The 19099-nt window shown below is 36.3% G+C and overlaps 2 protein-coding genes and 1 non-coding gene across 3 annotated transcripts; 2 read left to right on the top strand and 1 right to left on the bottom strand.

Moving 5' to 3' along the window:
• Nucleotides 1–1101: 1101 nt before the first annotated feature.
• vtnb (vitronectin b) lies at nucleotides 1102–7048 on the top strand. The gene is made up of 8 exons (XM_055051394.1): nucleotides 1102–1302; nucleotides 2029–2145; nucleotides 2839–3069; nucleotides 3980–4119; nucleotides 4621–4777; nucleotides 5080–5238; nucleotides 5574–5903; nucleotides 6025–7048. Exons 1-8 carry the CDS (start codon nucleotides 1239–1241, stop codon nucleotides 6159–6161), a joined length of 1335 nt encoding a protein of 444 aa, XP_054907369.1. The 5' UTR covers nucleotides 1102–1238; the 3' UTR covers nucleotides 6162–7048.
• Nucleotides 7049–7484: 436 nt separating this feature from the next.
• On the bottom strand, nucleotides 7485–7558 carry trnat-agu (transfer RNA threonine (anticodon AGU)). The gene has a single exon. It is a non-coding gene; the product is annotated as a tRNA-Thr (tRNA).
• Nucleotides 7559–8864: 1306 nt separating this feature from the next.
• aldh3a2b (aldehyde dehydrogenase 3 family, member A2b) lies at nucleotides 8865–18459 on the top strand. Its single transcript, XM_055051687.1, has 11 exons — nucleotides 8865–9034; nucleotides 10519–10681; nucleotides 11051–11282; nucleotides 13527–13612; nucleotides 14664–14872; nucleotides 14965–15082; nucleotides 15693–15834; nucleotides 15910–16076; nucleotides 16389–16488; nucleotides 17200–17438; nucleotides 17798–18459. The coding sequence occupies exons 2-11, from the start codon at nucleotides 10520–10522 to the stop codon at nucleotides 17810–17812; spliced, it is 1470 nt and encodes a 489-aa protein (XP_054907662.1). The 5' UTR covers nucleotides 8865–9034; nucleotide 10519; the 3' UTR covers nucleotides 17813–18459.
• Nucleotides 18460–19099: the final 640 nt, after the last annotated feature.

Here is a 19099-nt window from a genome sequence, read left to right as displayed (position 1 = left end):
AAGTGGCAAATCTTTCAAACTACAAATGCCTGCTTTTGTTGTTTTGTGTTACTTACATTAACTGTTGTAATTTTTGTCTTTAAAGTACAAAAAGTTACACTTAATTTTACACTTTGGTCTGTCTAATTATGTAATTTTTAAATATGAAATGACTGATGATTTGATCAGTTACTTAGTACTTGAGTAAACTTTTTACCAGATACATTTTTACTCTTACTCTGGTAATTTCTTGGACTTACGCAGAATTTTTAGGTTTAACCAGACCTCACCTAAATATGTTCTGCTTTAGCAGATCTATATACTCCTGTTATCGTGGCTCAGGGTTTACTGTAGGTGTTGGCCCACTGAAGAAACATACCCATGTCAAACATGATGTATCCCCAGGTGTTGATGCCCAAATTTATGCAGAGGATCCCAATGATGTTCAGATGAATCCAGCTTTGACCTGAAGAAGCAAGGAGCCATATTCTAGTCAACCTGTGACTCTTGGTTCACCATTTCCTCTTAAATTAACCACATGGATATGTATTGGTGTGATTAAGTCTCACCATGTCAAAGATCTTTCCAAAAGAGAAGGCGATGGCGTTGGGTGGTGTGGCAACAGGCAGCATGACAGCAAGAGAGGCAGCGATGGTGCAAGCAGAATCACGTAAAGCTGTTATATCTGGATAGCTGTGGCCTAAGAAAAACAAAACAAATGTAAACACCAATAAATACCAAGAATATGTGAGTACGTACAGTATGTGTCCCTTAGTTTACCATTGAACCAAGAATGGGCAGGAACAGGGTTGTGGTTGTCTATATATAAATATATGTGTACTGTTTTTTTGGGTGTTTATTTAGAGATCAATAGAATGGAAAGTCTGCAGCAGTTACACAATGTTGAAAGAAATATTGTTCTCTCTTTTCAAACTGCAAATGCTCTGAACATGCATACACCACACATGTCACATATATTTCTCATTGGTCTAAATAAACATTAATGTTAGTCTGATGCATGGAGGGGACAGAGGTCACCGGTTTCAGCTTAATGATCGTCACAGCTGAGCATCAACCAATCAGGACGGCAGATGCCTGGGGGTCAGGAGCTTCTGAAAAAATATCTATTGATCCGAATCACAGAGTGGGGCACTCAGCTCAGACTGATCACTCAGTCCATTTGCTGTTATTTGAAGAAATTAAAGAATTTCTACTGCTGTTTGGTTATAACTTAAAGAGTTTGTTTGCTGTGAGTGACCATGAAGCCAGCAGTGGTTCTGTTGGGCCTGGCACTCCTGCTGGACACAACCTTTGGAGCAGAAGGTAAGACTGACTCACGATATTTGGTTTTAGGTTAAAATAACCAAGTTATTGCAGTTTTACCAAAATAGATTATTTAAAAATGTATAGTTCTGTTCCACTTAGGTTTGGTGTACTTTTAGGAGTGACTGCTTTGAAACTCATTATTATTGCTATTTGTTTATAAAGGACCATTTTCTTCTTTTTGGTTAAAAAATTAAACACCTAACTTTAATATTTCTGTCTATATAGCTCCACACATTCAACTGGTTTTTGGGTGGAGTGGGTCCAAAAGTTTGAAATTACCACGGCAATAAATGATTTACTAATTAATCAATTAAGTTTCAACCAAGCTTGTACGGCAGATTTCAGCAACAAGGCAGTTCAAAGTGGTTTACATCTTAAAAACAGAAAAATAAAAAGTCGAACAATCTGAGAAACTGGTAAAAAAAAAAAAATAAAAAATAAAAAACATCACATTTTGTCAATTAATCGTCAAAACCAACTGGTGTCATTCAACTCAAAAACTAACAGCCTGTGAACCACAATGGAATGAATTATGCAATATATCACACTGTGTAAAAGCAGTTTAAATACAGATGTTTCTCAGCCATTACTGCTTTAGTATTTGAAAACCTTCACTGTTTGAAAAGATCAAAAGATCTAAGCGGTTCTTCAAATCTTTGATGCTGAACTCTGGTCAAAAAATAAACACTTTGTGCCTGAAATAAACAAATTGCACTCCAACAGAGTCCTGCGTGGGTCGCTGTGGCTCCTTCAGCTCACGGAACAAATGCCAATGTGACTCTATGTGTGTGTATTATGGGAGCTGCTGTGAGGACTTTCACACCATCTGCCCCAAAAAGGGTGAGTGTGCTGCTCAAACTTTCTGTCTATTTCAGTGTTTCTCAAACTGTTTCAGGCCGAGGCGGACCACTTACCCCATCCAACAAACACTCACAGACCTCCTAACTTAAAATCACCCCCACAATAACAAAACAACTTAAAATAATATACAACTGGAAATAAAATTAGTCTTTACTCCACGTCTTTGTCCCGCCTGAATTGAAGGGTGGCGCTGTTTTGTAAATGTGGTCACTATAAAACCATGAACAAGTCATTTGGAGTAATTTACAGATTCTGAAGCATGAATCTGTAAAGCTTTCCATTGATAGAAAAAGGTTCTTTAAATAATATCGTCAGGCATTTTCTTTCAGCCGGGAGATAGCCCATCACAGATTATTTTAGTTTAGGTGTTAAGATGCACTTAGTCGCCGCCATATTGCATTCAGGACCAGCCTTAGCTTGATCTGCATCCTGAGAAACTTTCCACCGGTATCTTCGGGCTTTCTTTTGAACGACTCGGTCTTTATCCATTATTATTTATCAACACAATCCTTTGGTAAGCTAACTAGCGTCGAGCTAACGTAACGGAAAATGAACGGTCGTTTGCTTGCAGTACCTCGCGGATCACTAGAGGGCGCCCGCGGACCACAGTTTACACTGTAAAAGCAAGAACTTATACAAGCTGGTGTCATTCATAACATTTTCTGCTCTAAGTTTCTCGTGGGGACACGTTTGGAGAAACAGAAATGGACCCAAATATGACCACAACAGAGCAAACACCAAATGTAAGCACGGTGGCTCCGACAGTGCCCTCCTCTCTGATCCCGCCACCCAGGCCCCCTCATGGCCCTTCGCCCACCGTCGACCCCAACGCAGCGCCCTGCAGCGGCCGACCTTTTGACGCATTCCTGCAGCTGAAAAACGGATCCATCTACGCTTTTAGAGGTAAAATCTAGTTGCTTTGTACTCATTACTTAAATTCGTTGAAGGTTCAGAGAGGAAACTAGAAATGAGATTAAATTATTCATACATCTGGTTGATTTAGATTTAAAGTTTTTTCGTGTTGGTGGGAAATGATTCACACTGTAAATTTAAAGTTTAAATCTAAACTTTAAATTTATATTTAAAGTTTTTTTGTGTTGGTGGGAAATGATTGTCTCTCCCAACACAACAAACAACATCAAAGTTAATTTAGATATTTTTATTTATACTGTACATTATTTGAAAATTTATTAACATGTTTTTTTTCTGACAGGAAGTAATGTTTTGGAGTGGCCTAGTCAAAGGCCTGGCTTAATCTTGAGTTAAAGATTAGGGTGATGACAAGGAGTTCATTATCAAAGATAAATTATTAAAAATACCACTGGAAACATGATAAAAGTTGATCAGTTCTTATTAGAACATTTTTTCAACAATTATTATATAACTATTAAAGATAACTTAATTTAAATCTACCTGGAGTCTAAATAATTTGGGATTTTATTGTAAAGTCAAATTATTTTACAAGGAAGTACTTTTATTATACTGCTTATTTGATTTATTTTTATGTTATAAATAGTTCAAAGTTTCATCACTCTAGTTTATTGACTTTTAGACATAACCTTGATGTTTGTTTTTAAATTATTTTGGAAATGTATTTGTATAAAAGGTTTTTTTCTAAAATATCTGATGCTGTTGTGACAAAAATGAATTTTTAAATGAAAGCAGGATTAAAAATTAACAGATTTGAGAAATATAGTTCATTTTGTACCACTTGAGGCGCAAGAATCCATTTTTGTGCGAAGATTTGTGAGTTTTTGGTGAAATTGCTTTGAATCTTATCTAAAATGCTTATAATTGATATCCCCGCCCCCAGGTTTATATTTCTTTGAGCTGGATGACAGGTCTGTTCTTCCTGGTTACCCTAAACTCATCGAGGAGGTGTGGGGAATTGCAGGACCCATCAGCGCCGCATTCACCCGCATCAACTGCCAAGGAAAGTCGTACATCTTCAAGGTGAGAACCATAGCAGCTACAAGCTTTAAGAAGTTATTTTTAAACCAAACTATCCAGTCTGAATGTAATATTTTAACATTCTAATTGTTCAAGTAGGAAGGTTATTTTCAGCAAGAGTGCAGGAAAAGAATGAGCTGCATGTAGTTTCTTAAATTATGGTCTTATAAATTATAAATTCAAACATTACTTGCTGTTTCTCTCATAAAGCTAGGGAATAATTTAAGCAGGAACTCTGATTCAACAATTGTTATTTTATTGTCACTTTTTGATAACATTTTGATCAACTAGATTTTGTTAAATAGTAGGTTTCCAGATTTTTTAAATAAAACATCTTATTGTTTTTCTTCTACCACATGCCACTTTGTTTTTGTTTGTCATACAAAATGCCAATAAAATATTGATGTTTATGGTCTTGATGTTATGAAATGTAAATTGACTTTTGCAAAGCACAGTGATTATTAAAGCCTCCCACCATTTGGCTCTGTATATTTTGTATCAAAGGGCAACCAGTACTGGAGATTTGATGGCGATATCTTAGATGAGGACTATCCCAGGGACATTTCCGTTGGCTTTGAAGACATCCCAAATGATATAGATGCAGCTTTTGCTGTACCTGCACCAAGTCACCAAGGAAAAGAGAAAGCCTACTTTTTTAAAGGTATTTTCAGAGAGAAGAGAGACAAATTGCAGCATTTAAATAGACAAGAGACCTTGTTTTTATCCTGTCTCTAGACGCTTGGTGCTGCTGAAGGGCCTTACATTTACATTTATTCAAATGGCCACCAGAGGGTGCCTCTAACATGAGCAAAAGATTTGCAGAGAAAATATTTCTACGTTTAGTTTTAAAATTCTTTATAATGTTCTTCTTTTTGTTCAAATACATACTGATTAAATAAGCCACTAACTTGTCGTTAGTTTAAAAAGATTCTGCTAAAACAGCGTCTGTTTGGTTTCTCTCAGGTGATAAGTATTACCAGTACGAGTTCAACCACCAGCCGTCCCATGAAGAGTGCATCTCCATGAGCAGTACCTCTCCGTCTGTTCTGTTCACCCGGTACACAGACCTGTTCTGTGAGCATCCGCTAGAGAACCTCTTCAAAGATCTCTTTGAAAGCTTCTGTAAGACCCAGATACGGTTGGCTTACATTATGTATTCCCTCACTGGCCACTTTATTAAGTACACTTCAATTTCTTGCTAACACAACTGATGAATCGGTCAAATTAAGTGCAGTTAGACATCAAGATGTGCTGAAGACTAAGCATCAGAATGAGGAAGAAAAGAAAGTAAGAAGATCTTCTTCAAAGATCTTCCTAAATCCATGCCACAAAGACATAATACACTTTTTAGGACAACAGAATGCCCAACCTGGTACAACTAAAGTGTATCAAATAAAGTGGCAAGTGACTGTATGTTTTATAAACATTACTCATGTTCTCCCTTTCTCTTCATTCAGACACTCATGACTCTAGCCCCCAACTCATGTTTAGGGACTGGAAAGGCTTTAGCTCCCCTGTTGATGCTGCCTTGGTAGGAAAGGTTTCTCTTAGTCCCAAGCCAACAATATCGTCTCCACCAGCAAGGCGGAGGGGCAGAGAGCGGAGGAGGAGGCCCAGCAAGAGACGTCGCCCTCAGCGCACAAGGCAAAGTCGCCACGTGTTTGATGATTTGTGGTTCGATGACGATTGGTTTGACTTTGGCCTAGATTACAGTGACACGGCTGAAGTAGCTACAGTCCAGGAATACAAAAGCACCCCAGTTCAAAATGTCTACTTTTTCAAGAAAGGTATGATTACGGGGATTATGTTTTAAAAACTCATTGCTTTAATGAACTTCTTCATTTTTGAAGTTTCTGCTGTAACTTTTAATTCTTTGCTTGTCCGTTTTGTTTCTCTTGATGTTGACAGACAAGTACTACAGAGTGTCTCTGCAGACTAAACGGGTGGACACTGTTAGCCCTCCTTACCCAAGATCCATTGCAAAATATTGGTTGGGCTGTGAAGAGGAAGACCTGACTGATTCAACCAGGGCAGAGAAGAGATAGGTCATCTAAGACACAGACACATCTATGCAATAAACACCCTGCACCCAGTGATAATAGCATACTTATTTGTTGCTACTGCTTTTTTCTTATGCATGTGTTAAACCTGTGCATGATTTAATTCATTTTAAAGGAATAGTTTTTTAAAAGTAAACAGTGAAAACCAGTTAAAATTAACACTACATAACTCTCTCTTTGTTACTATTTAGCATACATGCAGATTAGATGGACCTGACGGAAAAACACCCAGACCAAACAGACAAAACCTTTGGTCTCAAAACAATCACAGAGTTTGATGCAAAATCAGTTTTAAGAACGTTTAAACTGTGTTCATGATTGCATTTAGTGATTATTCAGACAGAAGATGGTGAGTATTTTTATGTAAAAAGAAAGCAGGATGTCCAGTGTACAACTTAATGAAATGGCAATAAAATTAACTATAGAATAGCCTGCTCATTATATGAATTTCTTTCATTTGAATTCTTTGGCTTTCCATCTCAGTAAGACTGTTTCATCATATTTGTTGAAATTGGTTTTGTGTATGTCTTTGGTGTGTAGTTATGTGCATTTTTTTTTCCAGATGCATTTGTTAGAAGATAAAAATTGTAATCTATTCCTTTAAATTTTAGTATGCTTTGTAGTTCTGTTCCTGTAGCAATATAAGTTGCATGCTTGATGCATGTTGTTTATCTTTTTAACGTTTTAATCCTCAGATACGTTTATAAAATTCGTGTTATGTGTAATCTTTGACACGCAGCTATATATTGCCTCTGCCTGGAAAAACATCTTTGGTTTGCGTCTCAGATATTTGAAACAGTTGCGCCCTCTGGTGGACAAATTGCCTCTAGAAAAATCCTCACATGAAATAAAAAAATACACTGACAACACAAGTCGTATTTTCTGTGTTTATTATGACTTTGATTTAATTTGCTTTACACTAGTTGTGAATATTTGTATTTTCATGACTAACAGTTCATCATATCAGAGTACATTATGTCCAACAAATTATTATTATTTCTACTTTGATAACGGAGTCAATTTTTTTGTTTCATATGTCACAAATTCAAATGGGTTCATTTAACACCATTTCATATAGAAGTGTCAAATATATATATATTTCAACAAAATTTCCACCCACAATATGGCAGCGAGATAGACGTACGTACGTCATGACGCTTTAGAGACGTTTTCTGAACTCTTCCGACTGACTAAATGTTATTTTCCATTGTCCTCTCAGTTTTTGGAATGGTAAGCTTGTTTGGAAAATAGATGAATGACAATCTACAGGGAAAAATTAAATGGGCAAATAAAATTAAAATAACCAAAAGGCACCGCTGGGATTCGAACCCAGGATCTCCTGTTTACTAGACAGGCGCTTTAACCAACTAAGCCACGGCGCCGGGCGACAAAATTGTACAAATATGGGTTCATAACCACACGGAATGTCTAGACAATGTGTGTCTATAGATACAAAATATTGCAAATCAAATCTCACAAGCCAATACATTGTCCAACATGAAAGCAGACATTTCCAGATCGCCCACCAATTCTTTGAGGCACAAACCAGCCGGATCACCCAGGGAGTCGCAGCTGATTCTCTGGTGGAAGAGCTGACTGTGGGAGTCCCCCGTGGATTTAACTCGCGGTGGATTTAATACCTTCAATGTAGAGCCTTTAAAATTACAGAATAAAGTCAGAATATTTTTCCATAAAAACCCTGGTGTTTGGAGCATTAAGTTGAAGTTATGATACTTCCCAGATATTCATTTCCACCTGCCTGCAGGTTCTCAGTCATTCATGGCAAAACAAAAAAATATTTAAAAATAAAGCAACTTAACAAATTTAAATAATACATAACTTGTATTGAGAGCCACTACAATAAATCAATATTTATGAGGAATTTTATTCAGCGGAGTTCCTCATTATAACTTTTTATTTAGAGTCTTAAATTTTTGTCAAGGTGCAGTAGAGATTAGATCAGTGACATGAGCCAAGCTTGTATCTAAACATCTGAATTTTAGTTTGACTTCTGTGGATCTGACACATTTGATATGCACTTAGTCATTTTTTGAACACTTTAAAAACTTTTCAAACCACATTTTAAAAATATCACTGCAATTTTTCTGACCCTCCAAAACTGCGCTGAAGAAATGTCCCTGTTCAGGGTCCCTCCAGTGAGATGGGATTTCCAACCCTGAATAGATCCAATCTGATTGAGCCAATTTGTACAATAATTGTTCAAATGTCCAAAACATTTGCTTTTGTAACATCTCTAATATGTGGTAAAATATCGGCAGCTGTGGTAGATTTATTTCCTAAATTTTCTTTTCCACAAAATATGCAACCAGTTATTTATGATATTTGTAATGATTTATTACATAACACCAAATAAAAACCGTAATGAAGCTGTTATGTAGGCTACTTAGGAGTAATTGTAAGGCTTATGGCTGCAAAAGTTTGTAATTAATAGCAATAACTTTCTAATTGCTATATAGTTTTATAAAAGTGTGCAAGTAAAGAAAAACAGTGATGGGGCGGCAGGTAGCGGTTCAAACTGCACAACAATGTGAAGTTCTGACCTGCTGGTGGCGCTAGAGATCATGTTTTGGACCACTGTGTCTTCTCTAAAATGAAATGCATCACAGTTTGGAAACGTCTCATTGCGACATAAAGCAGTAGATGCTGAAGTTCAGTGCGTGGCTGTGGGAAAACATGCAAACTGAGTCCGGCTGCAGCGGCCCGGACCAGCCCACGGTGGGTGGGACCTAACGGGGAGAGGAGGGCCGCTTCTGTCGGCCTGCTGTCATTGTTCAGCCCCGGGGGTAATCGCACCATCCAGGCGGTGAAGGTCTTCACATTTCTCTGAAATTATAAAGGTAGGAGTTCAACAATCGGATGTTTTTAGAGCTTTTCCTCTATATCCATCCAACACTCTGTACAGCAGATCAATGGAGCTGTAACTAAGCGGAAGATCCTGTTTATGTAAAGGAAGTAGGTCAGTATTTGTCGAAAAGATCCTAATAACAAGATGATTAAAGCTGCTGGACTAAGATCTGGAAAAGTTGCACCTGTAAGTTACGTTAAACGACACAGATCCGCTATGCTGCAAGCCGTGACCCGGATGTTGAACGTCTGTCTACCTTTAACTGGGAACCATCCCAGTATGACCGCTGCTGTTATGGGAAGCTCGCTGCGCTCATATTACTGCTGCACTTTCTTTGTGTCTGTAAACAAAGGGCGATTCAGCCAAAATGACAGCAGGGCGATAAAAGAAAACGTGTTTTACTAAATAGACTCATCATTCTGGTCTATTTAGTTTACAGGAATAGAAATGTTTTCAGAACATGTTAAAGAACTGAGAGCAAGTCTGATGGGTTGCACAGTGCAAATGTTTACAGCTGAAAGTTTAACGTTAAAAATGAGGGCGTTCCGGTATTTTAAAGTACACAAGTTATAATAATATTTATTAGTCTTATGCACTCACCAGTAAAAAATAATGACACGTTTCAGCATCAAGTACTTCTGATGTATGTTCAAGTACACACAAGTACATGTATATATATATATATTATATATATAATATATATATATATATATATATATATTATATATTATATATATATATATACACCAACATTTTTTTCAAACTTACCAAATTTCCAGTTAACCGCATATTTTGATCTGTCCTATTATGTGATTTTTCAATATTAAATGATTGATGTTTTGATGAGTTTCTTGGCACTTAAGTGTCCTTTTTAACATAATACATTTTTACTCTATAGGAATTTATTGGACGACTCTTTTTTTACTTTTACTTGAGTTAAAATATGCTGAGGTGGTTCTTCTTCTCTTGGTTGATTACTGCTTTTGGCTTCTTTGCCCACCTTTGGTCCAAAGTCTTTTCATGATGTTTGAGTCGTTTTCTAGTTACATTGTCATGACCTTTGACATTTAACTTTCTAACTCAGGCCTGCAGAGTCTGACATGTAGGTATCTTTCTGTTTTTATTTCACAAAGCATCACAAGGGGAAATTCACCTGGACTTGGGCTGGGAGATACGGACTTAAAGTTTTATCACGATACTTGGCAATACTGTTGTGATAGCAATAACAGTGATAAGAATAATTTCTTACATTGTTTTAGGTAATTTTATGACTCTAACTGTGTGTCACAGCAATTATAGTCCCACAAACACCAAAACGCTCTTGAAAAATGTTTCCATTTGTGACATGTTTCTTTAGGACACCAGTCACATGAATAAGTGTGATTAGATTGTTGATTGATGATTAGATGGTTATTTTTTATGAATTAAGTTGATATTAAACTTAACTCTGAACTGTGATGCCTGTTTTGGTTGTAGGATGTCTCGAGAGCAGCAGGCGGTGGCCCGGGCCAGGAAGGCCTTCGAAACGGGTCGGTCCCGACCCCTGGAGTACCGGATCATCCAGCTGAAGAACCTGCAGCGCTTATTCATAGAAAGGCAGAAAGAGATCTCAGATGCCGTCAAGAAAGATCTCAATAAAGTGAGTGATAAATGTTAGATATAATAAACAATTAGAAACCAGCTCTTATGCTTAATTAGTTGTCTAAATGTAACTCAAAAAGATGAGAAAAATGAGGTGAAATACATAAAAATAAAAAAAACATATTTTCTTCTATTTGTTTACATACACAATCCTGCTAACTTTAACTGCTACCAGCACTACGTTTCTGTTCGGATGGTGTGTTAAGGTTGTTTTCAAAACAACTTGAACTTAAATAATAATAGTAAAACATTTTATTTCTAAAATGCATTTCAAGACACTCCACTTAGGTTCCTTCTCATTTTCTGCAGTCAGTGGGACTGTTTCTACGTTAGCTAATGCTAGGTTCAACATTTTCTCCATCGTCAGAGTGAAGTGGGGACGCAGCTGTATGAGACTCTGGGTCTGGAGGGGGAGATCAGCCTGGCCATCAAGAAGCTGAAGGAATGGGCCGCCCCCCGTCCTGTAGAGAAGAACCTCATGACCCTTTCTGACACGGTTTACATCCAACCGGAGCCGCTGGGGGTGGTGCTGATTATCGGGGCCTGGAACTACCCCTGGGCGGTCACAGTCCAGCCTCTCATTGGAGCGATTGCAGCAGGTACTGCGGCTTGATTTGTCTTAGAGGCAGGTCAAAATTTAAGGTGGGATCCAACAATGTTTATAGTCACATCTGACAACTTTATTAGAAAATAAAGTTAGAGATCCCTAATCTATAATCTGCTTACATGACTTCAGAAAATATCTACCAGTAGACAGACAGAGGTCGGCAGAGTACCCAAAATTGTACTGAAGGAGCGATACATCAACATATTTTAGTCAAGTGAAAAGAAAATTACTGAAGTAAGAGTAAAAACGTATTTAATGGCCAAATGATTAATATTTAATATTTAAAAGTTACATAATCAAATGGACCAAAATATGAAATTAAGTGAAAATGTTTGTATTTTTAGGAACAAAATTACAATAATTTACATAAGTAGCAAAGAAATAAAATCAGGCAAAATATTTTTTTCCAAATCCAGTTTTTTTTTAATATAAAACATTTGAAACTTTAACTAAATTTGAAGGTGTGTGAATGTACCTGGTAAATTTGTGGTTAAAACATGTTTGTGGGTTGAAAATCCAGAAATCTAGAATAATTAGAAGTAGAGTGTATCATAAAGTTTATAGAAATTATTATACAATTATTCCCAATAACCACTTGTAGCTGTTTATCTACACAGTTAATTAAAATATTCTCCTACTGAAAGAAGTTTGTTTGCAGGTGAAAAAGAGTCATTCTAACCCAAGATTTTACACTTTAGTAGCTAAAGTTTGTTCAAAGCTACATAAAGTGATTTAATCTTTCTAGAGAGGATGTTCTTATTTTTTAAACCATAAGGATGTGAATAAAGCTGTTCAGGTTCTTTCTGGTTCTGCTGTGGGTTTTCAGTCCGTCTTGTGATCACCGCCGCTCTACTTCCTCTTTGTGTCCAGAATTTTGCCAAAAGCTTCACATTTTCACACAGATAAGTGGGTCAAAGCTCAAGCTGTGTACTCCAGACCGCTGTCATGACTGCAGCGTTTTAGAGATTAAAATCCCTGTAAAGTCTGCTCTCTGTAATTCAGGTTTTTATGTTTGGAAGTGTGAGCTTGCAAGGCTGAGCTTTATTCAACTGATTAACTTCATGAATTGCTGTCTCATTTGGCGCTCTCATGCTGAGGCTCAACTCTGATTTATTTGTGATTCTTACGTAGGATTTGGGAGGAGTTGCTCTGCTGTTTAACGTGACAATGCAATAATCTAAGCACACCTGTGTTGCATATTCCTTTACAAATACTTTACAGGTATTCTGGAGCAGCTGCTCGTCTGCAGCTCTGTTGAATAAATGCTACTTAGTTACATATTTAGAGTAAGAAGAAAGCGCCTGCAGCATTAAGTGGGGTGTTTGCACATGTTGGACTTTGTTCTGCAGTATCAGAGCTTAACACAAACTCCTGCTGGGTCAGAAGTCTTTGATAAGCTTACACAATAAAATAAGTCTTTAGGCCAACAGTCATTACTTCATCTTCAGCTGTCTTGAAATGACTAAAATTGTGGAATATTGTTGTGCAATCAATGATACCCATAATTTGGATTTTGATAAGATGGTGACATATGTTTTGTTTTTTAATCTGGTTGATAAAAATGTTCTGATGAATTTGAACATGTGTTTAAATCATAACACATACAGTGTAAATATTTAATGAATCAAATAAACACAAAGCCTATTTTTGTTTTAAACTAGTTTACTTGCACAAGCTCTAATCTGTACACACACCAGGAATAAGATGAAAGGTTACTGATGTTGTATTTTGTTATGTAAGATGCTGTCTGAGCTTGTAATGCCTTGAGGAAATTCAAATGGATCATCTGAGCTGTTGTAGTGCAAATGATGAACGTCCTGAATAATTCAGCACTTGTTTAATGTTTATATTGTGCCATGTAAAAGTATTCATACCCTTTAAACTTCATAACGTTTTGTGACTTTAAAACTACAAATTTGTCTGTATTTTTTGTCCCATGATAAATCAGCAGTGGTACATCAATTAATGTTAATTTAACATGTTGAAGTTTGGCTGATACGGACCAAACGTTCACTTCCTCTGCTGCCATTTTTAAAACTAAAGGCAGACTAAAATTGTATAACAGAAAATCAACGTCATTGTTCAGTGTTTGACTAATGTGCGCCTTTTCTAACAATTTACATTAAATGTTTGCATTTCCAACTGACGACACAGGACTTGTTGTTTGCTCAATTAATTTATACATTTATGAAACTATACGTGATTTTATTCTTTCTTTACTAAATCACCTGTCCAGGTAACGCAGCTGTGGTGAAGCCGTCAGAGGTCTGCGTTCACACTGCAAAGGTCATGGAGGATCTGTTGCCGCTTTATATCGACAAGGTAACTGAATGGAAAATCAGTTGATATGGAAAAACTACTCAGCATTTTTTATGTTGTTTTTTGTGAAAAAAGAGCAACACAAAACAGCAACAGTGAAGATAAAATTCATTCGCAAACACTCAGAAAAGTAGGAAAACAGAAAAATTAAACTTTGGTTTAATGATGTTCTGAATAAAACAAATAATTTGAAAGAATTAAACATTGCAATAAGATCCACACACAAAAACGATGTATTCACGAGAAATTTCTGTTATCTATGATTTTATGTTGTTTAATTTCAGCGTTTAACCAAAACTGTGTGAGTTAGAAAAGTAACAATATACCTAATCATTGACATCTCTGATTTTTAATTATAAGAAAACATTCAGCTTCTGTGACAAAAAAGACATTGTGGAGTTCAGACTTGGAAATGTTTTATCACAACAATATTAATAAGAAAGACTGATATCAGCTGGATTTTATTTCAAACTCTACTGTCAGTATGAATTTACAATAATCTTATATTAACTTTAATTCTCTTACACATGGCTGAATGAAAACTGCTCTACAAATAAAGTTTGAGTTGGTAATTCAACTCAGTTTGAACAATAATTACCAATTATCTTTATACATATTATAAATATAGTGTTAAAGAAGCCTTAGTAACAAATACTTTGTCTTTAACAGTCTGAAACTGGAAAAAATGAGTAGAGATTCACAGATTTGAATTTCTGTCTGTTTATTCATTCATTTGTGCATTAATCTATCTTCCCATCTATTCATGTGTTCATTGATTCATATTAACAGGCTGTGTGTGTACAGTCAATTTTTTTGCAGGTTTAAATGTCCTTATTAAACATAAACTGACTTTATAGCTCAGACTGATGTGCTAATTTAAGCTGCTAATTTAGAAATTCAAAATGAAAAACAGACATGCAAGGAAATTACACATAGTATAGTATTATATTTCTTGTGTGTGTATTTGAACAGTCAAGATAAAATAAAAGCAAATTCTCCCAATAAGTTTGGACTCTTTATTTTTATGAAGTTTAAGCTGTTTGCTTTGTTTTAGGAGCTTTACCCTGTAGTGACGGGAGGAGTCCCAGAGACCCAGGAGCTTCTGCGCCAGCGATTCGATTACATCTTCTACACCGGTAACAGTGCGGTGGGCAAAGTGATCATGGAGGCCGCCGCCAAACACCTGACCCCTGTGACCCTGGAGCTGGGCGGCAAGAGCCCCTGCTACATCGACAAGAATTGCGACATTAGCATAGCCTGCAGGTCCCACACACTTTTAATATTTACAATTTTTAACTCCTACTGAAAGAAAATATTTTCCTTTCTTACATCCTTCTGTTAAATGTTCTGTTCAGACGAATCACGTGGGGAAAGTACACAAACTGCGGTCAGACCTGCATCGCCCCAGACTACATCCTCTGTGACCCCAGCATTCAAGACCGGGTCATCGAGGAGGTCAAGAAGTCCATTAAGGTACGGGAAGCTCACGATGGAACCAGCGCTGGACGATACGGCTGAAAAACTTAAACTCTTCATATCAGTCGATATCAATAATTAATGACAAGTTTTCTGTCTTAAAAATCTGAAATATCGAAAACTGATAATGTGACGTTTGCTCTTTTTCAAACTGTTTTCACTCCACCACATTGTTTTTTATAATTATTTTTAAGACGTTATGAGGCTCAGTGGTGAAATCTGAAACTGCTGCTGCGCCAGTTACGCAACAGGCCGTTGCTAGGCAACCACAAATTACTTAACAGTTTGTTGCTAGGTAGCCAGGAGTAACTTTATAGCTTGTTGCTAGGTGACCAAAAAGTGAGGAAGGTAGTTGAGGTGTCACTTTGCTTAACGAGCTGTGAGAGGCTGAACAACTAAACCTTTACTTTGCCTACATCCCCCAGAATGCTGTGCAGTTCTGGATCAGTGAATTTTCCACCAAATGTTTTATCTGTTTATACTGATCACATGTCTGTTGCAATATATGTTGTTACCGATTTATTTTCCAGCGCTAATTGGACCCTGAGCTGATGGAACTTGTAACATAATTTTATATTTAAAATGATTTTTTTCCTTTTATTTGCAGGATTTCTACACAGAAAAACCAAAGACGTGCCCAGATTACGGGCGCATCATCAACCAGCGGCACTTTAAGAGGATCATGGCCTTGGTGGGGGACAGCACAGTGGCTGCAGGGGGAGATGGAGACGAGTCAGACTGCTTCATCGGTACCAAAGATCACACTTTGAGGTTTTTTCATTCAATTATAAACTAAAACATTTTTTTCTTTACATTGCATTCAGCTCCCACAATTCTGCGTGACGTGAAGCCTGATGCCAAGGTGATGCAGGAGGAGATATTTGGACCTCTTCTTCCCATCCTGCCCGTCAGCGGACTGGACGAGGCCATAAAGTTCATCAACAAGGGAGAAAAACCTCTGGCTCTGTATGTCTTCTCTGCAGATGAGAAGGTATCTCAGAGCTACGCTTTTATTAACCCACGCACAAACTATTTACAAAGCATGAAAATAAAACAAAACAACAATATAGTTCCAGTTTTGTTGATTCAGTTTAGAAATCGAGAACAGAGAACACATGATGACCTATTTATATCCACACTTTAAATCAACTGCATCCTGCTTTATTTTATTGCTAACTAACATAAAAAGTAAGATTATTAATCACCAGACATGTAATTTGATGATTTGTTAGTTAATTTGTTTTAAACTTGTGCATATGTTTTAATTTGTAACCAGGTTCTTGTTTTGTTTTTCTCTCTGCAGGTGATCAACAGAATGAGAGACGAGACGTCCAGCGGAGGATTCCTGGCAAATGATTGTCTGGTTCATTTCTCTGTCAGTTCGCTGCCTTTTGGAGGAGTAGGTAAGTCAGACACTTTATTCTAATGATTTTTTTTAAACAATTGCTTTGAGAAATATTTGTACTTTGATGTACTTTTTACCTTTACGTAAGTAATGTTATTATGAAGTATTTCTGTTTGTATTTGAGTGAAATTTCTGGATTTTCTAACCAAAAATTCACCAGATACAGTCACCTGCAGTTTTTGGTTAAAGTTTCCTTAGTTTTTTTTATTGAAAGAAACTGATTTGGACAGATTTTTTTTTTTACCTAATTTTTTTTACTTATATAAATTACCCTAACCAAAATTTCATTTAACTTTTTGTAATTTTTAAACATTAAATATGTTGCAGTAGTGTTACTATTACTTGAGTACAATGTTTTGGTTACTCTGCTAATCTCTGTGGAGCAAATGTTTAATGTACAAATATTAGAGCGCCCTCTAGCGTCAAACTTTGGATAAAATAAAACGTTGACTGAATAGATTAATCAATCATGCAAGTTTATTTATACAGCACAAAAACATACAAAACAAAACACGCCAGATGCAGTTATAAAGCCTAATTAACTTTAAAATATATTCTGAAAAAAATATACTCTGAAAAACATAGCTGCTCTAAATATAAAACCACAATACTTTAAAACAAAGTAACAGAAAAATTAACACATTGACACTTTCAGGAACTTTGTTCTGATTGCTTATGTTCAGCCTAACTTCTTTTATTTTTCGGTCAGGAAACAGCGGCATGGGCTGCTACCACGGCAAGTTCAGCTTCGACCAGCTGAGCCACCTGCGCGGCTGTCTCATCAAAAAGCTGAAGATGGAGGGAGTGAACAACATGCGCTACCCGCCACACACACCCAAGAAACTGGGCTGGGCACGCTTCTTCATCCTGAAGACCTTTGACCTGGGCTGGGTGGGCAGGATGCTGCTGCTGGCCTTGATGGCGGTGGTGGCGGCTGTTGTGCTGCAGGTAAGAGAAACACAGGACTCAGAAGGGCTCAAAGTAAAGGTGTTTGTTTGTTTTCTAAAATGTCTGTTTGTGTCATTTTATGTCTTCAGTTAAAATTCTCATGAAATATTTTGAGGTAGACAGGAACTTTTTTATCCACAATGCATTTTATTGGGATTTATGCGATGGAGCGACATAAAACAGTGCATGATTGCAAAGTAGCAGCAATAGTTGTAAAACTACAAATCTGAAAAGTGTCGTTCATAAGCCCTGTGCAACAAATTACACTGAAAAATATCCTAATTCATAAAATTAGAGTCAACTTTTTATGCAACTTTGAATTTAAATTCGGAATTTAATATTTTTTTCTTTTGTTTCAGAAATATCTCCACTAAGGACATCTTCTACTCACCTCCCGTTTCCCCCTGTCTTCCTTTTTCTGCCTGAGAAGGAAAAGAGATCAGAGTAAATATACATGAAATCATAATAAGTCAAATCATCATATTCAGTAAGATGTAGGCCATTTTTTGGCTGTTGCCTTAAATCCGTGTAGCATTTCACCAACAATAATAGAAGTGTCGTCTATATCAGTGTGAAGGAAACTGATTATCTGCGTTTGTATTCAGCATCACTACGTTTTTATTTAACCTGGCGGAGGTTTGAAAACTTGAAAGGATTTTAAAGCTTTTGAAATGAAGAAACTGAAGCTTAGCTAAAGCTAAGAAGGACGTTAGCTTTGCAGAAGAAATGTTGTTGCTTAAAAAGCTGGAAACATGAAGTTTTATCCATTTTGTTTGTGATTTTATGTTTGTTGTGCATTGACCAGGTTCTGGTTCTGGTTCTGATTGTTCTGATTACATCAGAATCACATGAAGGATCTTTTTACGCCGTTTGTGCTGAAAACTGTACTTAGATACAGTAAGTAGGAACAAAAGTGAAACATTTCTTTTATTGTACCATTAACATTTCACAAACTTATTAATAATCACAAAAATAAATAAGTCTGCTCTAATTAATATTAAAATATATTTCTACTTGTTCATTTGCTTGTGTATTTTCTATTTCATCCTACTGTATCTTATAGTCTATAACATTTTTTATTTCATATTCCATGAAAAGATTAAATCAAATTATATTATATATACATTAAAAAGGGAGAATCCAAAGTGATCAAACAATTAAATAATGTAAAATCCATCTGAAATCCCTGGAAGATTAATTTTAAAACATTTAAAAGAAAGAATACAATAGTTATTAAATAATTATTATTAAATGCACTGAAAGTAGTGCATTAATTACATATATACAATATATTAATTCAATTATCTTGCTCACATTGCATATTTATTTAGATCTGAATATGCTATTTTTGATAACTTTACACCATTTTATGTTCCTGTTCCCTCCTGCTTTATTTTTAATTTATTTTTACTTTAACCTTTTTGAACAGTTTGCAGTTTCTAGCTCAAGAGTCAAACTTCAAGCTGTGGATGAAACAAATATGCAACACAAATCAGTAGCAAATAAATGATCAATGCCGTTTTCATGAGATGATTATTAATCAATAATAAAATACAGCTTGTCGATTTTTGCCTCTGCGACTCAAAGCCCTTTGTTTCCTGCCGTCTCTCTCTCTCTTTTTTTAAACCAACACACACACACACACACAGACACACACACAC

This window comes from Poeciliopsis prolifica, unplaced genomic scaffold (genome assembly GCF_027474105.1).
Source record: "Poeciliopsis prolifica strain line A6 unplaced genomic scaffold, Auburn_PproV2 SCAFFOLD033, whole genome shotgun sequence".
Lineage (NCBI taxonomy): Eukaryota > Metazoa > Chordata > Actinopteri > Cyprinodontiformes > Poeciliidae > Poeciliopsis > Poeciliopsis prolifica.
Note: the sequence above shows the minus strand (reverse complement) of the source record. Positions and strands in the feature narration are given on the sequence as shown.

Coding starts and splice junctions, on each gene's coding strand:
- vtnb (XM_055051394.1), top strand. CDS start 1,239: ATGAAGCCAGCAGTGGTTCTGTTGGGCCTGGCACTCCTGCTGGACACA. Junction 3,070..3,979: donor ATCCATCTACGCTTTTAGAG/GTAAAATCTAGT, acceptor CCCCGCCCCCAG/GTTTATATTTCTTTGAGCTG. Junction 4,120..4,620: donor GAAAGTCGTACATCTTCAAG/GTGAGAACCATA, acceptor TTTGTATCAAAG/GGCAACCAGTACTGGAGATT.
- aldh3a2b (XM_055051687.1), top strand. CDS start 10,520: ATGTCTCGAGAGCAGCAGGCGGTGGCCCGGGCCAGGAAGGCCTTCGAA. Junction 11,283..13,526: donor CATTGGAGCGATTGCAGCAG/GTACTGCGGCTT, acceptor TCACCTGTCCAG/GTAACGCAGCTGTGGTGAAG. Junction 14,873..14,964: donor GACATTAGCATAGCCTGCAG/GTCCCACACACT, acceptor TGTTCTGTTCAG/ACGAATCACGTGGGGAAAGT.